Source organism: Gracilinanus agilis, chromosome 1, assembly GCF_016433145.1.
Source record: "Gracilinanus agilis isolate LMUSP501 chromosome 1, AgileGrace, whole genome shotgun sequence".
In the NCBI taxonomy this organism is placed as follows: Eukaryota; Metazoa; Chordata; class Mammalia; order Didelphimorphia; family Didelphidae; genus Gracilinanus; species Gracilinanus agilis.
In genome coordinates, this window is record NC_058130.1 from 641754995 (window position 1) to 641769724 (window position 14730).

General features: G+C 41.0%; 1 protein-coding gene across 1 annotated transcript in view; it reads right to left on the minus strand.

Moving 5' to 3' along the window:
- Positions 1–4832: 4832 nt before the first annotated feature.
- The window catches only part of NCALD (neurocalcin delta), a 401873-nt gene continuing 391975 nt past the window's right edge, over positions 4833–14730 (minus strand). The window contains exons 3-4 of the mRNA XM_044668680.1: positions 9650–9755; positions 4833–5758 (exon numbers count right to left, since the gene is read on the minus strand). Coding sequence (XP_044524615.1) covers positions 5661–5758; positions 9650–9755 — 204 coding nt within the window. The 3' untranslated portion in view covers positions 4833–5660. The remainder of the gene's footprint in view (positions 5759–9649; positions 9756–14730) is intronic.

Genomic DNA, 14730 nt, shown 5'->3' on the forward strand with positions numbered 1-14730 from the left:
CTTAGGCAACTTGGTGTCCCTCCCTGCCTTCAGATGTTCATTAGTGTGGACACCTGACTCTCTTTAGCTCTTATACAACCCAGAATTCCTGAACTTAAGTGATCCACCTGCCTCAGCTTCCTGCTACCATACCTTGATTCTTTTGACTTTAACAAAAAAAATCTCCTTTCCTACTAGAGGAAGATGGAGCTTCATATAAGTTTTGGTGACTATAAGCATCAATGACCAAGTCCTTTGACTCTAAAGACAATAGAGCTAAATGAGGGATTTTAGAAACTGCCATATTGGTTCAGTATAGACCGGCCATAACTGATCTACCAAGAAAAAAATGGACTTCTTTATAGTTGGTCATAGTCAGATATGTAATGATAACAGTGAAATTAGCTGTGGAAAAACAACTGAATTGTTTCTTGGGTATTTCACTAATAGAAGCCTTGGATAGGATTTGAAGATGTAGGTTCTCCAAGGTTCCTCCAAATTCCTTTCTTACTGAACTAACAGTATAAGAAGACTGAGATGGATTTTAGGGGTTTCCTATTTACCAAGTTCTGTGGAGATGCCCAAATGCAGATTATATAGAGAAGCCTCTCTAGATCTTATTACTGGCATGAAATATTTGGGCTAGCATTGGTTATCAGCCCTGGAAAAGGGAGAGATCTGAGCAAGCAGCTCTTTGGTGAAGATGAGTGGTGTAAGGGAACTCACTCACAGACTAGACAGTCTTAACTGCCATTTATATACTGCTTTAAATGTTGCACTCATTATTTCCTTTCCACCTCACAACAAGCCTGTGTAGGAGGTATTTTTGGGTATTATCACACCCATTTTACAGATGAAAAATATGAAGTTCAGGGAAAGGAAATGATTTGCCCCTGATCACATAGCTAGCTAAATATCAGAGGCAGACCTTGAACCTAGGTCTTCCTGACTCCAAGTTCAAGAGTATATTGTACTGCCCCACCTCATCCAAAGGAATTCTTTTAGAAGGGCACATGGACTCAACACCCTTAAATTTGTGGGAGCCAGACAATTCAAGATCCCTACTTCTTTCATGTAGGTCACAGGTAGAGTGGATTGGCTAATACCTATTTGTCTCTATCATACCCAGTAAAGAAATTGGCATCTTGCTCAGGAGGATGAAATTATTAGTGTTAACTCAGGGGGATGGAGTTTAGAAATGGAAATCACAGGTTTTCTATGGTCTTATTCACTGTAAAAATGAATTGGTACTAGACAAAGATTTAGACATCTTCTACGAATGCAGTGCCAACTCAGGAGGACATCAGGAAAAATCAGTTTGGTTGATCTAATAGTAGCAAATAACGCTAATGGGAAGCCTTCCCACTCATCTCTTCCACCTCTCCCCCCCAGTCCTCCCCCTACCCCAGTAAAGCTGTAGCCATACACTCTTTGGAGTTCTTCAAGTTGTAAGCCATTTTATTCCAGTCCCTCAAACATTACACATGATCTTTATTTTGGATTTGGACATTCTCCTTTTCCAGAGATCCCAGGACACAGTAATGATAACTTAGCAGAAGAGTGGTACAAAAAATGCTAGGCTGGGTTTTGATGGCCCTTTAACCAACTCTGTCCCATGGCAATGGATTAAATTACATATGGAGACTGGATGGTAGTTTTTGAGATGGAGAAGGAGAAGGACATATGAACAATAGAAATACTCAGTGATAAGCAAGGGAGAGGATGATTGCAATGCATTCGGTTAAGTATATACAAATCACCACATGTCCAGTTATATTATTTGTTTCTGTCCTGTATAGTTGGGGATATCATGCTCTGCCTTCTGGATCTGGGCTTCATTGGGGAAAAAAGACTATAATCTGATAAGATTCTATGCCCAAGGAGGCATGGCCCAGACCTTTCTGATCATCTCTTTTAAAGTCCTCCTTTAATGAACTAATTTAATCATGCCTTCCCCAAGAACAATCAACAGGAGAAATTCAGTTCTGGGTCCTATAAATCTTAAACCAGGGCAAGGCTGGCAAGGGGCCTCCATCCTTCCTGGAAGTGAGGTCAGATGGCATTTGTACCCTAGCAAGTGCTTAATTGTCTTTGCTATATCCCTTTACAGAGGCAGGTCTTACAGCAAGGGCAAGTGAGTGATGGGCTCTGCCAATAGCATTTAACAAATCTCACCCCTTTTCAAAGGGTCTCTGGTCAGTATACAATAAGGTGAGTGTGAGAGGGTCAGCTGTACTGGATGCCTGCTATATTTCAGGGCCATTCTTGGACCAACTCTGCTCCCTCAGCGTCATCACAGCCCTCATTGGCATCATCGCAGCTAGAGCTGAAAGCTACATTGAAGGAAGAGGCTGTATCTTTTGTAGCCCCTTCTCCACAGTGCTCTGTAGAAGTAGGGCTGTAAATAGAGACTCTCAGGGAAGAATCGTCCTTTACCAATGTAGTCTGGGACCTTCTCTGAAACTTAAGTCTGGTGGGAGTAGCCTAGAGCACCAAAAAGTTAAATGGATTGCCCAGGGTACTCAGCTAGTATGTGACAGGAACCCCAAGTGAGCTCTCTGTAATCCATGCAAGGATGCCTCTCTGTACAAATGTTCAATACATTTTATTTATTTACTAAAGGTTTGGTCACTTTCTTTAGCTGGTTTTTGAAAGGGGAAAGAGTGTAGGAGGAATATCATCTCCCTGTCTTCTGTCCATGTAGGCGAGGGGATAGAAGCAAGGAAGGAGGTACCCCGTGGGGTGGCAGGGCTCCAGAGTCTGCCCGAGAGTGGGAGCTGTACTCAAGTATATCCCTGCCCTCCATGATGAGTCCTCTATCTGCTTCTGATTTACAGGCTTACAGTGTAGCCTGGAAGGGACTGAAAGGAGAGCTAGAAGCACCAGACATATTCATTAATTCATAACTAGAAGGTAGAAGAAGCAAACACACTCATCGATTCATAAGTACTTCTGCAGAGGGATGAAAAGAGAGTTCAGGGAAGACCTCTGCTGAGGCAGGACAAATCCTTCCTTCAGTGATAAAAGCTCATACACCACCTGGCTATAAGCACTAAGGAAATCGGGACGGAAAGGAAACCTCTAGAGATTTTCAGTGGAAGGCCTGAGCTATGCAAAACCCATTATCTAAAGAGGCTGAAAGTGTTTGGGAGAATACAAAATTTCCCAGTTGAGATTAGCTCTTAATCTCCAGACTAGGATGAAAAGAGAGGGAGAGCCTGAATCTAATTTTCCTTTCATCTGTATAATTAAATGAACAAGAATAGAAATAGAAAATCTTCTGTTTGGCATTTAAAGCTCTTCCTAATCTGGCCTCTTCCTATCTTTCCAGGCTTTACATTTGACTCCCTTCTATATTCTCTACAATTTCATGCCACTGGCTTCCTGGCGGTCTTTCTGCCAGCAGGACACTCCATCTCCTTACTCCTGGTTTCCTGACTCTCAGTTAAGGTTTTACCTTGGAGGGAGTCTTTCTCTGAGATTATTTTCAATTTGTCCTATCTTTATATTGTCTGTACACAGTTGTTTGGATATTGTCTCCCCCATTAGACCATGGTGAGCTCCTTAAGAGCAGGGGACCCTTTTTTTTACCTTTCTTAGCACAATGCCTGGTACATAGTAGGTGATTAATACATGCTTATTATATAGAACAGATCAAGGTGGGATTTAAAGTCATCCAGCAAAGGCACCCACTTTACTGAATTATGATCTCCTCAGTGCAAGAAAGATTTTCATGCAAAGAAACTTTTTACTCATTTTAGTCAACAGCATAAAATCTGAATTGTTTTTGGTTACCAGTTTCAATGGACTCTCAAGTTGTTAATAATACAGGATGGAGGGCATGTTTCTATGAGCTCATCCTGCTGTTGAGTCACAACTTTTCCAAGTGTTTCCAAATGCAATGTCTCTGCTTGCCCCAGATGTTTTCTGTTGGAGAAGTTGGAGAACCAACCCAGTGATCTATCTATCTTTTTGGTGCGCCATGCTTGATCTCTATCCCTACGAGTTCTAGCTACTGACCATCTAATCACTGTGAAGAATGATGCTCTCTCACTGACATTTAGCAGAGCACCTCAGGGCGGGACTCTACTTTACTTCTTAATTGGACATCCAAACTAGTTAGTAGTTTGCCTGAAAAGGGTAGAGAGCCTGGCTCTATCTCAGCATACACTCTCATCTAACCAGAACCAAAATCAGACTTCTTATGCCATGTTTATATCCCATCACTCGCGTGAGGCCCTTTACCAATCTTGGCCATACTTCTAGATTCCTAACAAAAGAACTGGATGCTTGCCCTAGCCAGAGACATCGGGGATTGCATTTCAAGGATCTGACTTGGGAAGATGAACATCTCAGAAGTGTCACAGATTTGGATTTCGGGTCCTAGAAAGCCCAAGGGCATGGACACCTAGCATTTTCTTCTCTTTGAAGATATCAAAAAATCAGGAGGTCTTGAATTCGACCTCAGATGGTCATGGGGGCACCCAGCCTCACCCCCATTGATTATGATCCTATAGTGACCCAAAATACCCAATCTTCATTAACCTAAATTCTTTCCCTTATCACACATCCTTTACCTGGAAACATAAAATGAAGAACTGGGGCCCTTTTGATAGATTTTTTTAAACCTTTTTTTAAATACATAAAATACACCTATTGACTGGCGCATCTGTGCAGACAGAATATATGACTTTAAAACACAAAACATGTCAGACATTCATTAGAGCTGGCTTACCTCACAATAAGCTACCAAAACAAAAACAAAAACAAAAACAGTCTTTTGTAGTAAGACTGTAAGAACACTACCCCCCCACCCCCTTCCCAAGGTCTCATTAGACATGCATCTCCCTTCAGCATTTCAGAATACTGTTTTTGTCTTCATCAGCCATTATTGTATATTTACAACATTCTTTTCTGTTAACACAGAGTGACTAGATACAAGCCCGGTTTTAGAAGATGGATTATGGGAGGTTTTTGTTTACTTCCTCAATAAAATTAGGTTGAATTGTCTAGTGTAAACGTGGCTTCAAAAACAGCTGAGTTATGTGGCCCCTGCTCTCCTTATTCACCATTAGTAATGTTCACAGCTTAGACACTACAGCCCCTCACTAGAAGTGGGCCATCTTGGATTGATTGTTCAAGCCTAGTTTGTGGCTGTGCCCTACAACCTAGGGTGCAACTTGTTATTGGGGAATACTCCCCAGCTGCATCTGTACTTGGAACACTTAGGCATATTTAGGAATAGACACTATGGGGAAGTTGATGGGTTTTTTTAAGTTTCTTTTTTGGTCTTTTCTTTTTTAAAATATCTTTTAAATCTCTTCAGGCCCCCAGGTATGATACTTCACGGGTTACATGACTTTTTGAACTCTGGCATCCATGATCCTTAGTTTTAAAAACAGACATGTTAAACCAAAATAACAATAATAATAATAAAAAACCCCTTGAAACAATGAACACCACAAAATCTGTGTAGAACAGTATTGTCCATGCTCTTGACAAGCAGATGAGAACACTTGGCATTCCCATGAACACATCCACAAAAGAAGCTAAAAGGTGTCACAGAAGAAGAAATATCTGGCCATACAGAGGCAACATCACCACCAATGTTTGGCAAAAAAGGGAAAAAAAAGAAAAAAAAAGCAGCTCTACAGAATTCATCCAGACAATGGGAATGGGTTTCAGAATTGGCCGGCGCTGCTGGGGTCACATTGCAGGAGGCGCACTATTGAGGGATCACTCTTAGCCCCTCGGATGAATTCTTCCAGGGAGAGTTTGCCTGGAAAATAAGAACAAAATTTTAGATAGGAATGCATGCTCTCTGCGATGGATCCTTAGCATCTACCACACAGTCATCCTGGTATATCCCCACCTACCCTACTCTCAATCAGCCAATCAATAAACATTGAATGATTGCCTTTTATGTGCCTAACACTGTGCTAAGGACTAAAGATACAAAAGGAGGAAAAGACAGTTCCAGCCCTCAAAAAGCTTACAATCCAACGAGGGAGATAATACACAATATATACAAAGCAAGCTATATACAGGATAAATGGGAAATTATTATAAGAGGAAAGGTAACAGAATTAAGAGGAGTTGAGGAAGGCTTCCTATAGAAGTGGGATTTTAGTGGAGACTTTCCCAAGTAGGTCTCTAATCAGAGCAGAAGAGGGAAAGTGTTGCAGGAATGGGGGATAGCCCAGAGTTGATGTTCTATGCCTTCTCAATAATGACCTGTCTTTCCCTGTGCCAAATCTGAAATGGCAGGACCTCTGGCAGCACAGGAAGGATCCTGAAGTCAGAGCTCAACATGACTTGTTTGCTCCTAAAGCTACTCATCCTTCCCTCTTTCTCATGCATGGAAATGTTCACTAAGAAGTCGACTCGATAAAAGACTTGTGTATTTAGTATTTGAATGCCCCCAGTGAGAGCAGCTAGGTGGCACAGTAGATAGATACCTCCATAGTAAAGAGTGGCAGGCCTGAAGTCAGCAGGATTCATCTTTCTGAGTTCAAATCTAGCTTCGGATATGTACTAGCTATGTGACCCTGGACAAGTCACTTAATTCTGTTTCCCTTAGTTTTCTCATCTGTAAAATGAGCTGGAGAAGGAAATGGCAAACCACTCCAGTATCTATACCAATTAAACCCCAAATGGGGTTATGAAGAGTTGGACATGTCTGACATAATTGAACAAGCCCCCAGAAAATGTGGGGCTTCAAATCAGGGACTATCATTTTGTAGAGGTCTCAGTAATGGTGACTCGAGGACTAAAATTTCCCTACATTTCAAGCTTTATTTATCCCTTACCTGAAGTGCACACTGTAGTTTTCCCACTTAAGGGAATACATGGAGAATCTTTGTCCATGAGCAATCTGAATGATGTTACCTAATAGGAAATCAAGTCTAGAAAAGGCCACCCCAAGTCTTTCTTTAATTTAAAACTTTTTTTCAACAAGCAAGCCTTTATTTTCTCCCCCTCTGATACCTGCCTTTCCATTAAAAAAGAAAAGAAAAAAAAAGAAATCCTCATAACAGATATGCAAAGTCAAAACACCCAAATTCTCACGTTGATCATGCCCCCAAATAGCTCATTTAGATATAGATATAGATGTAGATATAGATATAGATATAGATATAGATATAGATATGGATATAGATATAGATATAGATATATACTCTGGGGCCATTACCTCTCTGTTAGGAAATAGGCAACATGCTGCATTTATCAGAATTCTGAAACTTTGGTTGGTCTCTGTGTTGAGAGAGTTATTAAGGATTTTTTTCTCCTTAATTTTTTATTGTCATTATCGAGGTTTTCTGTTCCTAGCTCCATCTTAGCCCCAAGCCCTGCCAGCTGCTCTTCCCACTGGGTCTGTTCAACAGCCAAGAGAAAAACCAAAGGTATAGGGCGGCAACTTAGTTGATTATATACTCAGCCAAATTCAAGATCCAGAACACTTCCCCAGAGGTAAAAGAAAAAAAGGGCCCTTTTGATGAAGGTACAAATCAAGGCTTTTTTTTTCTTCTTCCCATTTTCCCTATATGTCTAACTCTAAAAAAATGAGCCCTTAACGGACTCATTAGTTCTGAGATTCTCTGCAGGGAACTTTTCATCTAAGCCAGAGATATCAAACCTGGGGCTGGGAGGCCCCTACTGACTGCAACAAGGGCAGCCCAAACTAGATCAAAATGTAATTTCAGGGGCTCAGTAAAATGAGAGCCAGGCCTATAGATGGGAGGACCTGGGTTCGAATTTGGTCTCAGACACGATCTAGCTGTGTGGCCCTGGGCAGGTCACTTCACTGTAGTGCCTAGCCCTTACCACTCTTCTGCCTTGGATTCTAAGACAGAAGATAAGGGTTTTTCTTTTAATGTAATGGGGAAATATTGAACAAAATAATAAAAATGCAATAAAACTTGGATGGCATATTTTAAACTGTAAATATGCAGCTTGCAGGGATTCTTAAGTATGTACAAATGAGTAGGCTCCATTTCTATTTGAGCTTGACAGCAATAATCTAGGCTTCTACAGAAAGTACTGAATGTGGTACCACAGAGAAAGAGCAAAGGGAGGTATCTGGAAAGAGAGAGAGAGAGAGACAGAGACAGAGACAGAGACAGACAGAGACAGAGACAGAGACACAGAGAGAGTAACTAGGTTAGAGTCTCTGCTCTATTTTTCATAGTGGAAAGTATGGAGGATTTGGAGTTAAAGTTGTTCAGTTGTTTCAGTCATGTCTCATTCTTCGTGACCCCATCTGGGGTTTTCTTGGAAAAAATACTGGAGTGGTTTTTCATTACCTTCTCCAACTCATTTTACAGATAAGGTAACTGAGGCAAACTGGGTTAAGAGATTTGCCCAGAGTCACATAGCTAGTAAGTCTCTGAAACTGATTTTGAACTCAGGAAGATGTTTTCTTGACTTCAGGCCAACTAGCAGAATCAGAATACCTGGAGTTAAATCCTGGCTCTGCTATTTAGCTACGAGCTGCTCTTCTGTCTTAGAAATGATACTAAGACAAAAGATAAGAATTTTAAAAATAAATAATAGTATTAGGCATTTATATAGCACTTTAAGGTTTGCAAAGTACTTTACCAATATTATCTCATTTGATCCTCACAAAAACTTTGGTTGGTAGGTTCTAGTATCTTCCCCATTTTATAGATTGGAAAACTGAGGCAGAAAGTCTAGGATGACATAGCTAGTAAATGTCTAAGGCTGGATTTGCACTCTGGTTTTCCTGACCCCATGATCAGCATTCTATCCATTGGGTCACCTAGTTAGTTGGGTTATCTTAGTCAATTCTGCGCAATTCATTTAGGCAGCATGAAACTGAGTCTAAAACAGAGTCTAGAAAAGTGGTTTTGAAAGCACAGATATTAGGACTCTAAAAAAATTGCAAAGTCCATCCTGTACCAAGCTATGGGATGGCATATGTGTGAAGCAGAGGGTCAGGTTTAGATAGAGCACCTCTTGTAGAAGGGGGAAATGCCTTGGAAGGAGGTCCTTAATAAATTGTGGATCAGGAGTACAAAAACATATGAGCCACCATCTGCTCTGAATAGTTCCATGAACCTCTTGGCTAAGTGTTCAACAGAGATTGTGAGAAAGAGAACTAAGCAGCCCATTATTGGTTTTTTGCCCCTAGTCCTGCCTCAATCCCAAGCCCAGCCAGTTACATTTCGGTTGTGGGTCTGTTCATCAACCAAAAGGAAAACCAAAAGGAAGGGTAGGGAGCTTAGTTGATTGTTTTTACCTTTGGAAAGAAATTCTGCATCTTGAATTTGGCTGAGTAATAATAAACAAACAAATAAACAACAACAACAACAAAAAACAAACCAAAAAACCCTCTTTGATAAAGGCACAACAGGAATATTTCACAAGACACTGTTTTATTTTCTTTCCATTATTCCTATTCTTGGGTCTCTTCTATCTAAAATTCAGAAGGCAGTCCTCTTTGACTAAAAGACAAACCTGATTGTAATTAAGGAATCAAGACTGCACAATTCTCTTTTATACTCAGTCTTTGGTTTACTTTGGACTTTTTTTTTTAATTCCTTGAGTTAGACCACAAACAGTCACTGTCCATTTCCTCCGCTGGACCCAATTAACCCCTATCAGTAAACTCACTTGGGACTGAATCAACAGATTTCAAACATGGCCCTACCATCACGGTTAGTATCCATCTGGCGGAAGATTTTTTCCGTCCTTTTCTCTGGTGTTGATTCATCTTCAGGCATTTTCATTACTGAGGAAACCATCTTATAGATTGCCTAATGAACAAAAGAAAAAGGAGAGAAAATGTGAGCTCTTTGAGGGTAAGGATTGCTTTCTCCTTTGTATTTGTAGCAGAATGACTGGAACATACTAAGGGCTTAGTAATGCTTGATAATTGAATATTCATTATTATTAATTATATGTAGTTCAGAAAATCACCATTATGACCACCTACCTCACGCCATAGTTGGAAAAACTTTGTAAACTTTGAAATATCATCCTAGAGTAGACAGGTAGGTGGCTGAGTGGATTAAGAGTCAGGCCTAGAGACACAAGGCCCTGGATTCAAATCTGGCCTCTGATACTTCCTAGCCCTGTGATTCAGGGCAAGTCACTTAATACCCATTACCTAGTCCTAATCACTCTTCTGATTTAGAATCAATACACAGTATTGATTCTAAGATGGAAAATAAGGTTGTTTTTTTTTAACACTCTAGACCAGTGATTCCCAAAGTGGGAGCTACCACCCCCTGGTGGCTGCTGCAGTGATCCAGGGAGGCAATGATGGCCACAGGTGCATTTATCTTTCCTATTAATTGCTATTAAAATTAAAAAAAAATAATTTCCAGGGGGCTAAATAATATTTTTTTCTGGAAAGGGGGCAGTAGGCAAAAAAAGTTTGGGAACCACTGCTCTAGACTCTTTCCTGGGAGTTGAAAAGGATTCTTCCTATTTTGGCTTAATTTTTGTGGAAAGAAAGCTACCAATGGGCAGAGATTAGTTAGTAGGTCAAGTCATGTCACCTTTGAGATGAAGAAACAAAGACTGATTGTTCTAGTGATACAGATAGCATGGTTTAGGGAATATAATACCTGACTTGGAGTTAGGAGCACTTAGATTCAAATCCTATTTATGCTCCTTAATAGCTGCATGACTATGTTTGAAAATTAAGTTGTACCTACAGTGTTCCCCTCAGAGTACTGTTGTGGGGCTCAAAGAAAATAATATATTTAAAGCATATGGCAAATCTTTTTAATTTTTTAAATTTTCAGTTCTAATTCTCTCTCTTCATCTGAGGTAATAGGAAAGAAATAGGCTATACACATGAAGATTTCTGCCACATTGGAAAAAAAAAACCTCCAAGAAAAAGGAAGAAAGAGAGGAAATATGCTTCATTCTGCACTTAGAGTTCCTCAGTTCTCTCTCTGGAGGTGGAATAGCATTTTTCATCATGAATTCTTTGGAATTGTCATTGATCACTGTATTGATCAGAGTAGTGTCTTCTACAGCTGAACATCATTACAACATTGCTGTTATTGTGCACAATGTTCTCCTGGTTCTGCCTGCTTAACTTGCTTAACTTTTGAACATTGGTTCATGTTTTCTCAGGCTTTTCTGAAACCATCCAATTCGTCCTTTCTTACAACACAATAGTATTCCATTATAATCATATACCATAACTTGTTCAGCCATTTCCCAATTGATGGGCATCCTCTGAATTTCCAGTTCTTTGCCTCCATTGGGGTACTATTGGGTCAAAGGCTTAGATTTGCTATATTATTTTCTCTGAGTTTCTTGCTTTCCTTCTAATTTTGGCTATACTGGTTTTTATTGATGCAAAAATTTTCTAATTTTATGAAATCAAAATTATGCGTTATACTTCTCATAATTCTCTCCACTTCTCATTTGGTCATGAACTCTTCCCTTATGCATAGATATAAGAAGTAATATTTTCCCATGCTCCCCTAATTTCCTTATGACATAATGTTTAAATCATATACCTGGCAAGCTAGGTAACTCAGTAGATTGAGAGTTAAGTCTAAAGACTGGAGGTCCTAGGTTCAAATGTGGCCTCAGATACTTCCTAGCTATGTGACCCCGGACAAGTCACCTAACCTCCATTGCCCACCCTTACTGTTCTGCCTTGGAACTAATGCACAGTATCAATTCTAAGAAGGAATTCTTAAGGGTTTAAATAAATAAGGGCTTAAAAAATCATGTACTCATCTTGAGCTTATTTTGATATATGGCAGTGATGGCAAAACTTTTAGAGACAGAGTGCTCAAACGGCACTCCAAACAAAACTCCGCAGACAGGGGAGGGGAAAAAGTGCTCCCATTGGGCTGCTGTGTAGAGGGTTGGGTGATGTGAAAAATGTCCTCAGGCAGGGTGGAGAAGGGAGCAGCCACCTCTGGCAGGTGTGCCATAAGTTTGCCAACACAGGTATATGGTGTTAGATGTTGGTCAATACCTAGTTTTAGCCAAACTGCTTTCCACTTTTCCCAGCAGCATTTGGAAAATCTTAATGTACTATATAAATGCTAATTATTACTATTTACCTTGAACTTAGTCTATGAGTATTCTAGTAGTGAAAATACAGTCAGGAAGAATCTTTTAGTTGTAGGGATGGTAGAAAGTGACACCCCCTTCAGGGTTTGTGCAGTTAGGTAGGACAGTGCTCAGAGTGCTGGGGTTGGAGCCAAGTCTTCCTGAATTCAAATCCAGCCTCAGATACTTCCTAGCTGTGTGTCTTAGGCAAAACACTGAACTCTGTTTGCCTCAGTTTCCTCACTTGTAAAATGAGCTGGAGAAGGAAATGGCAAACCACTCCAAAATCTTTGCCAAGAAAACTTCAAATGGGGTCATGAAGGGTTGGGCACAACTAAAATGGCAAGTCATTTAACACTGCCTCAGTTTTTAATCTGTAAAATGAGCTGGAGAAGGAAATGGCAAACCACTCCAATATCTTTGCCAAGAAAATACCAAATGAGGTCACGAAGAGTTGGACAACATAACTGAAACAACTGAACAACAACAAGAGAAAGGACTAGCAGAGAAGGAAATAAGGTGTACAATATAGAGAAAGACATTTGAGAAGGTGACTTGGAGATCTTGGAATTTATGACAAATGTCAGAAACTGAACCTGGGGCTAAGAAATCTGGGAAAGCTTGAGGAAAAGTGGTCAGAGATCGACTCGATAGAAAGGAAAAAGGCACAATGAAAAGTATATCGGGTCACACTTGAACCCAGGTCTTCCTGACTGCAGATGCAGTATTTTATTCACTGTGCCACCTCATGACATTAAAGGTCTAACTCTTAATCCGTGATCTTATGCTTTAGTCTCCAAGAATTATGCCTAGGTGACTGGTTGCCACCACCATCCCCTGCCTAGTTATACCACTCTGTGTGGGGGTGGGAGTGGGCCAGTGGTTTACAACAAAGCTGAGTAATGCTACTTATGGAGTTGTTGAGAATGACTAACTGCCTGGTAACATTCCTCTACAGGAAGAGCACTGGACTTGAAGCCAGAGCCCTTGAAGCAGAACTGGGTCCAAACTTTGGTTTTGCTATTTACTAGTTGTGTAACCTCAGACAAGACATTTATTTATCTGAACCTCAGCTTTCCTATCTGTAAAATGGGGATAAATGCACTACCTACTTCACAAAATGAAGCAAAAGTGAGATAATATGTATCACGTACTTTTTAATAAAAAAGTATCTCTAGTTGCCTTGAGGAATAATTTTGTTTCCTACCATTTCTTATCTTCCTCCAAATCAGATCAGCTGGAGCTGTGGCAAGAATTTGACCATAAAAACCGGGGGTTTATTAATTTTGTTGCTTTACTATCTCAACAAGAGTTAGGAAGTAGGAGAAGAGAGGGAAGGCCAGATTTTGAAACTCAAATTTGTTTTCAAAATGTTGGAAATTATTTTCCCATGTGATTGGAGAGGGGGGAGTAAAATTAAAAACCACCTCCCCCAACCCGATTATATTGTCCCAAACACAGAGGATCGTGGTGAAAAACATCACCCTAGCCCGTTCCAGGCAGCCGAGGTTTATTAAGACCCTACTCTAAGCCAGGTACTGTCACAAAGGAATGCAAAAAAGAGTCCCTGCTCTCCCTGGATTAGTTAATCAAAGCACCTTGTTCCTCAAGCGTAGAGATCTCAGAACTGAAGAGTAAAAGAAGAAATAAGAGGTATTTGAAACTCATTATCCTGTCAGGTCACATTGAGACAGTCTCTCATCAAGAAACAATGGTTGGCAGATTCCTGGAGTGACAGAGGTGATGTGGGCGGCACACCTGAAGGCACAAATAGGAGAGAGCGAGCTCCTTTCTGCTGGCAGCACAGCCTGGTTAGAATCATAATAATGCTCCGTAATTAGGGGCCCAAAGGTACCTTCGCTCCTCTCCTCCACTCCAGCTAGGTTTTGTCTAAAACTGAGGAAAACGTCTAGAGGCCGCCTCCCTCCCCTGGCCCCGCCCCTTCTTTTGGGAACGCGTTTCTCACCCGCTAGAAGGAACTCACTGAAAAGGGCCGGGAAACAGAGGAAAGAAGCGTCGGGGTGGGGGCTGAGATGACGCTGTGTCCCATAGAAGGGCTCACTCTGGCTAAATTGGGGTGTTTGGGAACGACTTCTCTTTGCCATCCTCATTCCTTCCCCTCTCCCCTACGTGTCTTTCACTAACCTGTGGATGTGTCCCTAGGACCCAAGGAGGGGTTGTTTCATTCATTGTATTTTGATCTAGAGTCCTAGCTCAGAGTGGGAAGTTAAATGTTTGTTGACCGACTAATTGCCTAACAGCAGCATTACTAGGAATCCTTTTACCTGGAGCAAAAATAGTTGAGGGGAAGGAGTAGTACAGAAGAGTCTGACCTCACAGTCAGTCGTGACAGAGGGAGTGACCTAGGAGTATTTGAATTAGGGGCAGTAGAAGACCTAAGGTGAGACTTAAAGAGTGTGGTCTCTTAAGGGAGATCAGCTCCCCCTGCTTATTAGAACTCCAGGGATGAAGCATCAGGCTAGTTATGCCTGTGTGTATTGGAAATTGAACAACATTCATTCTCTTTCTCCTTCCCTCTCTTCCTATCACCTTCCTCATCACTCTCTCTCCTCCCTCCCTCCCTTCCTTCCTTTCCTTCCTTCCTTCCCTTCCTTTCCTTCCTTCCTTCCTTCCTTCCTTCCTTCCTTTCTTCCTTCCTTCCTTCCTTCCTTCCCTCCTTCCTTCTTTCCTTCCCTCCCTCCT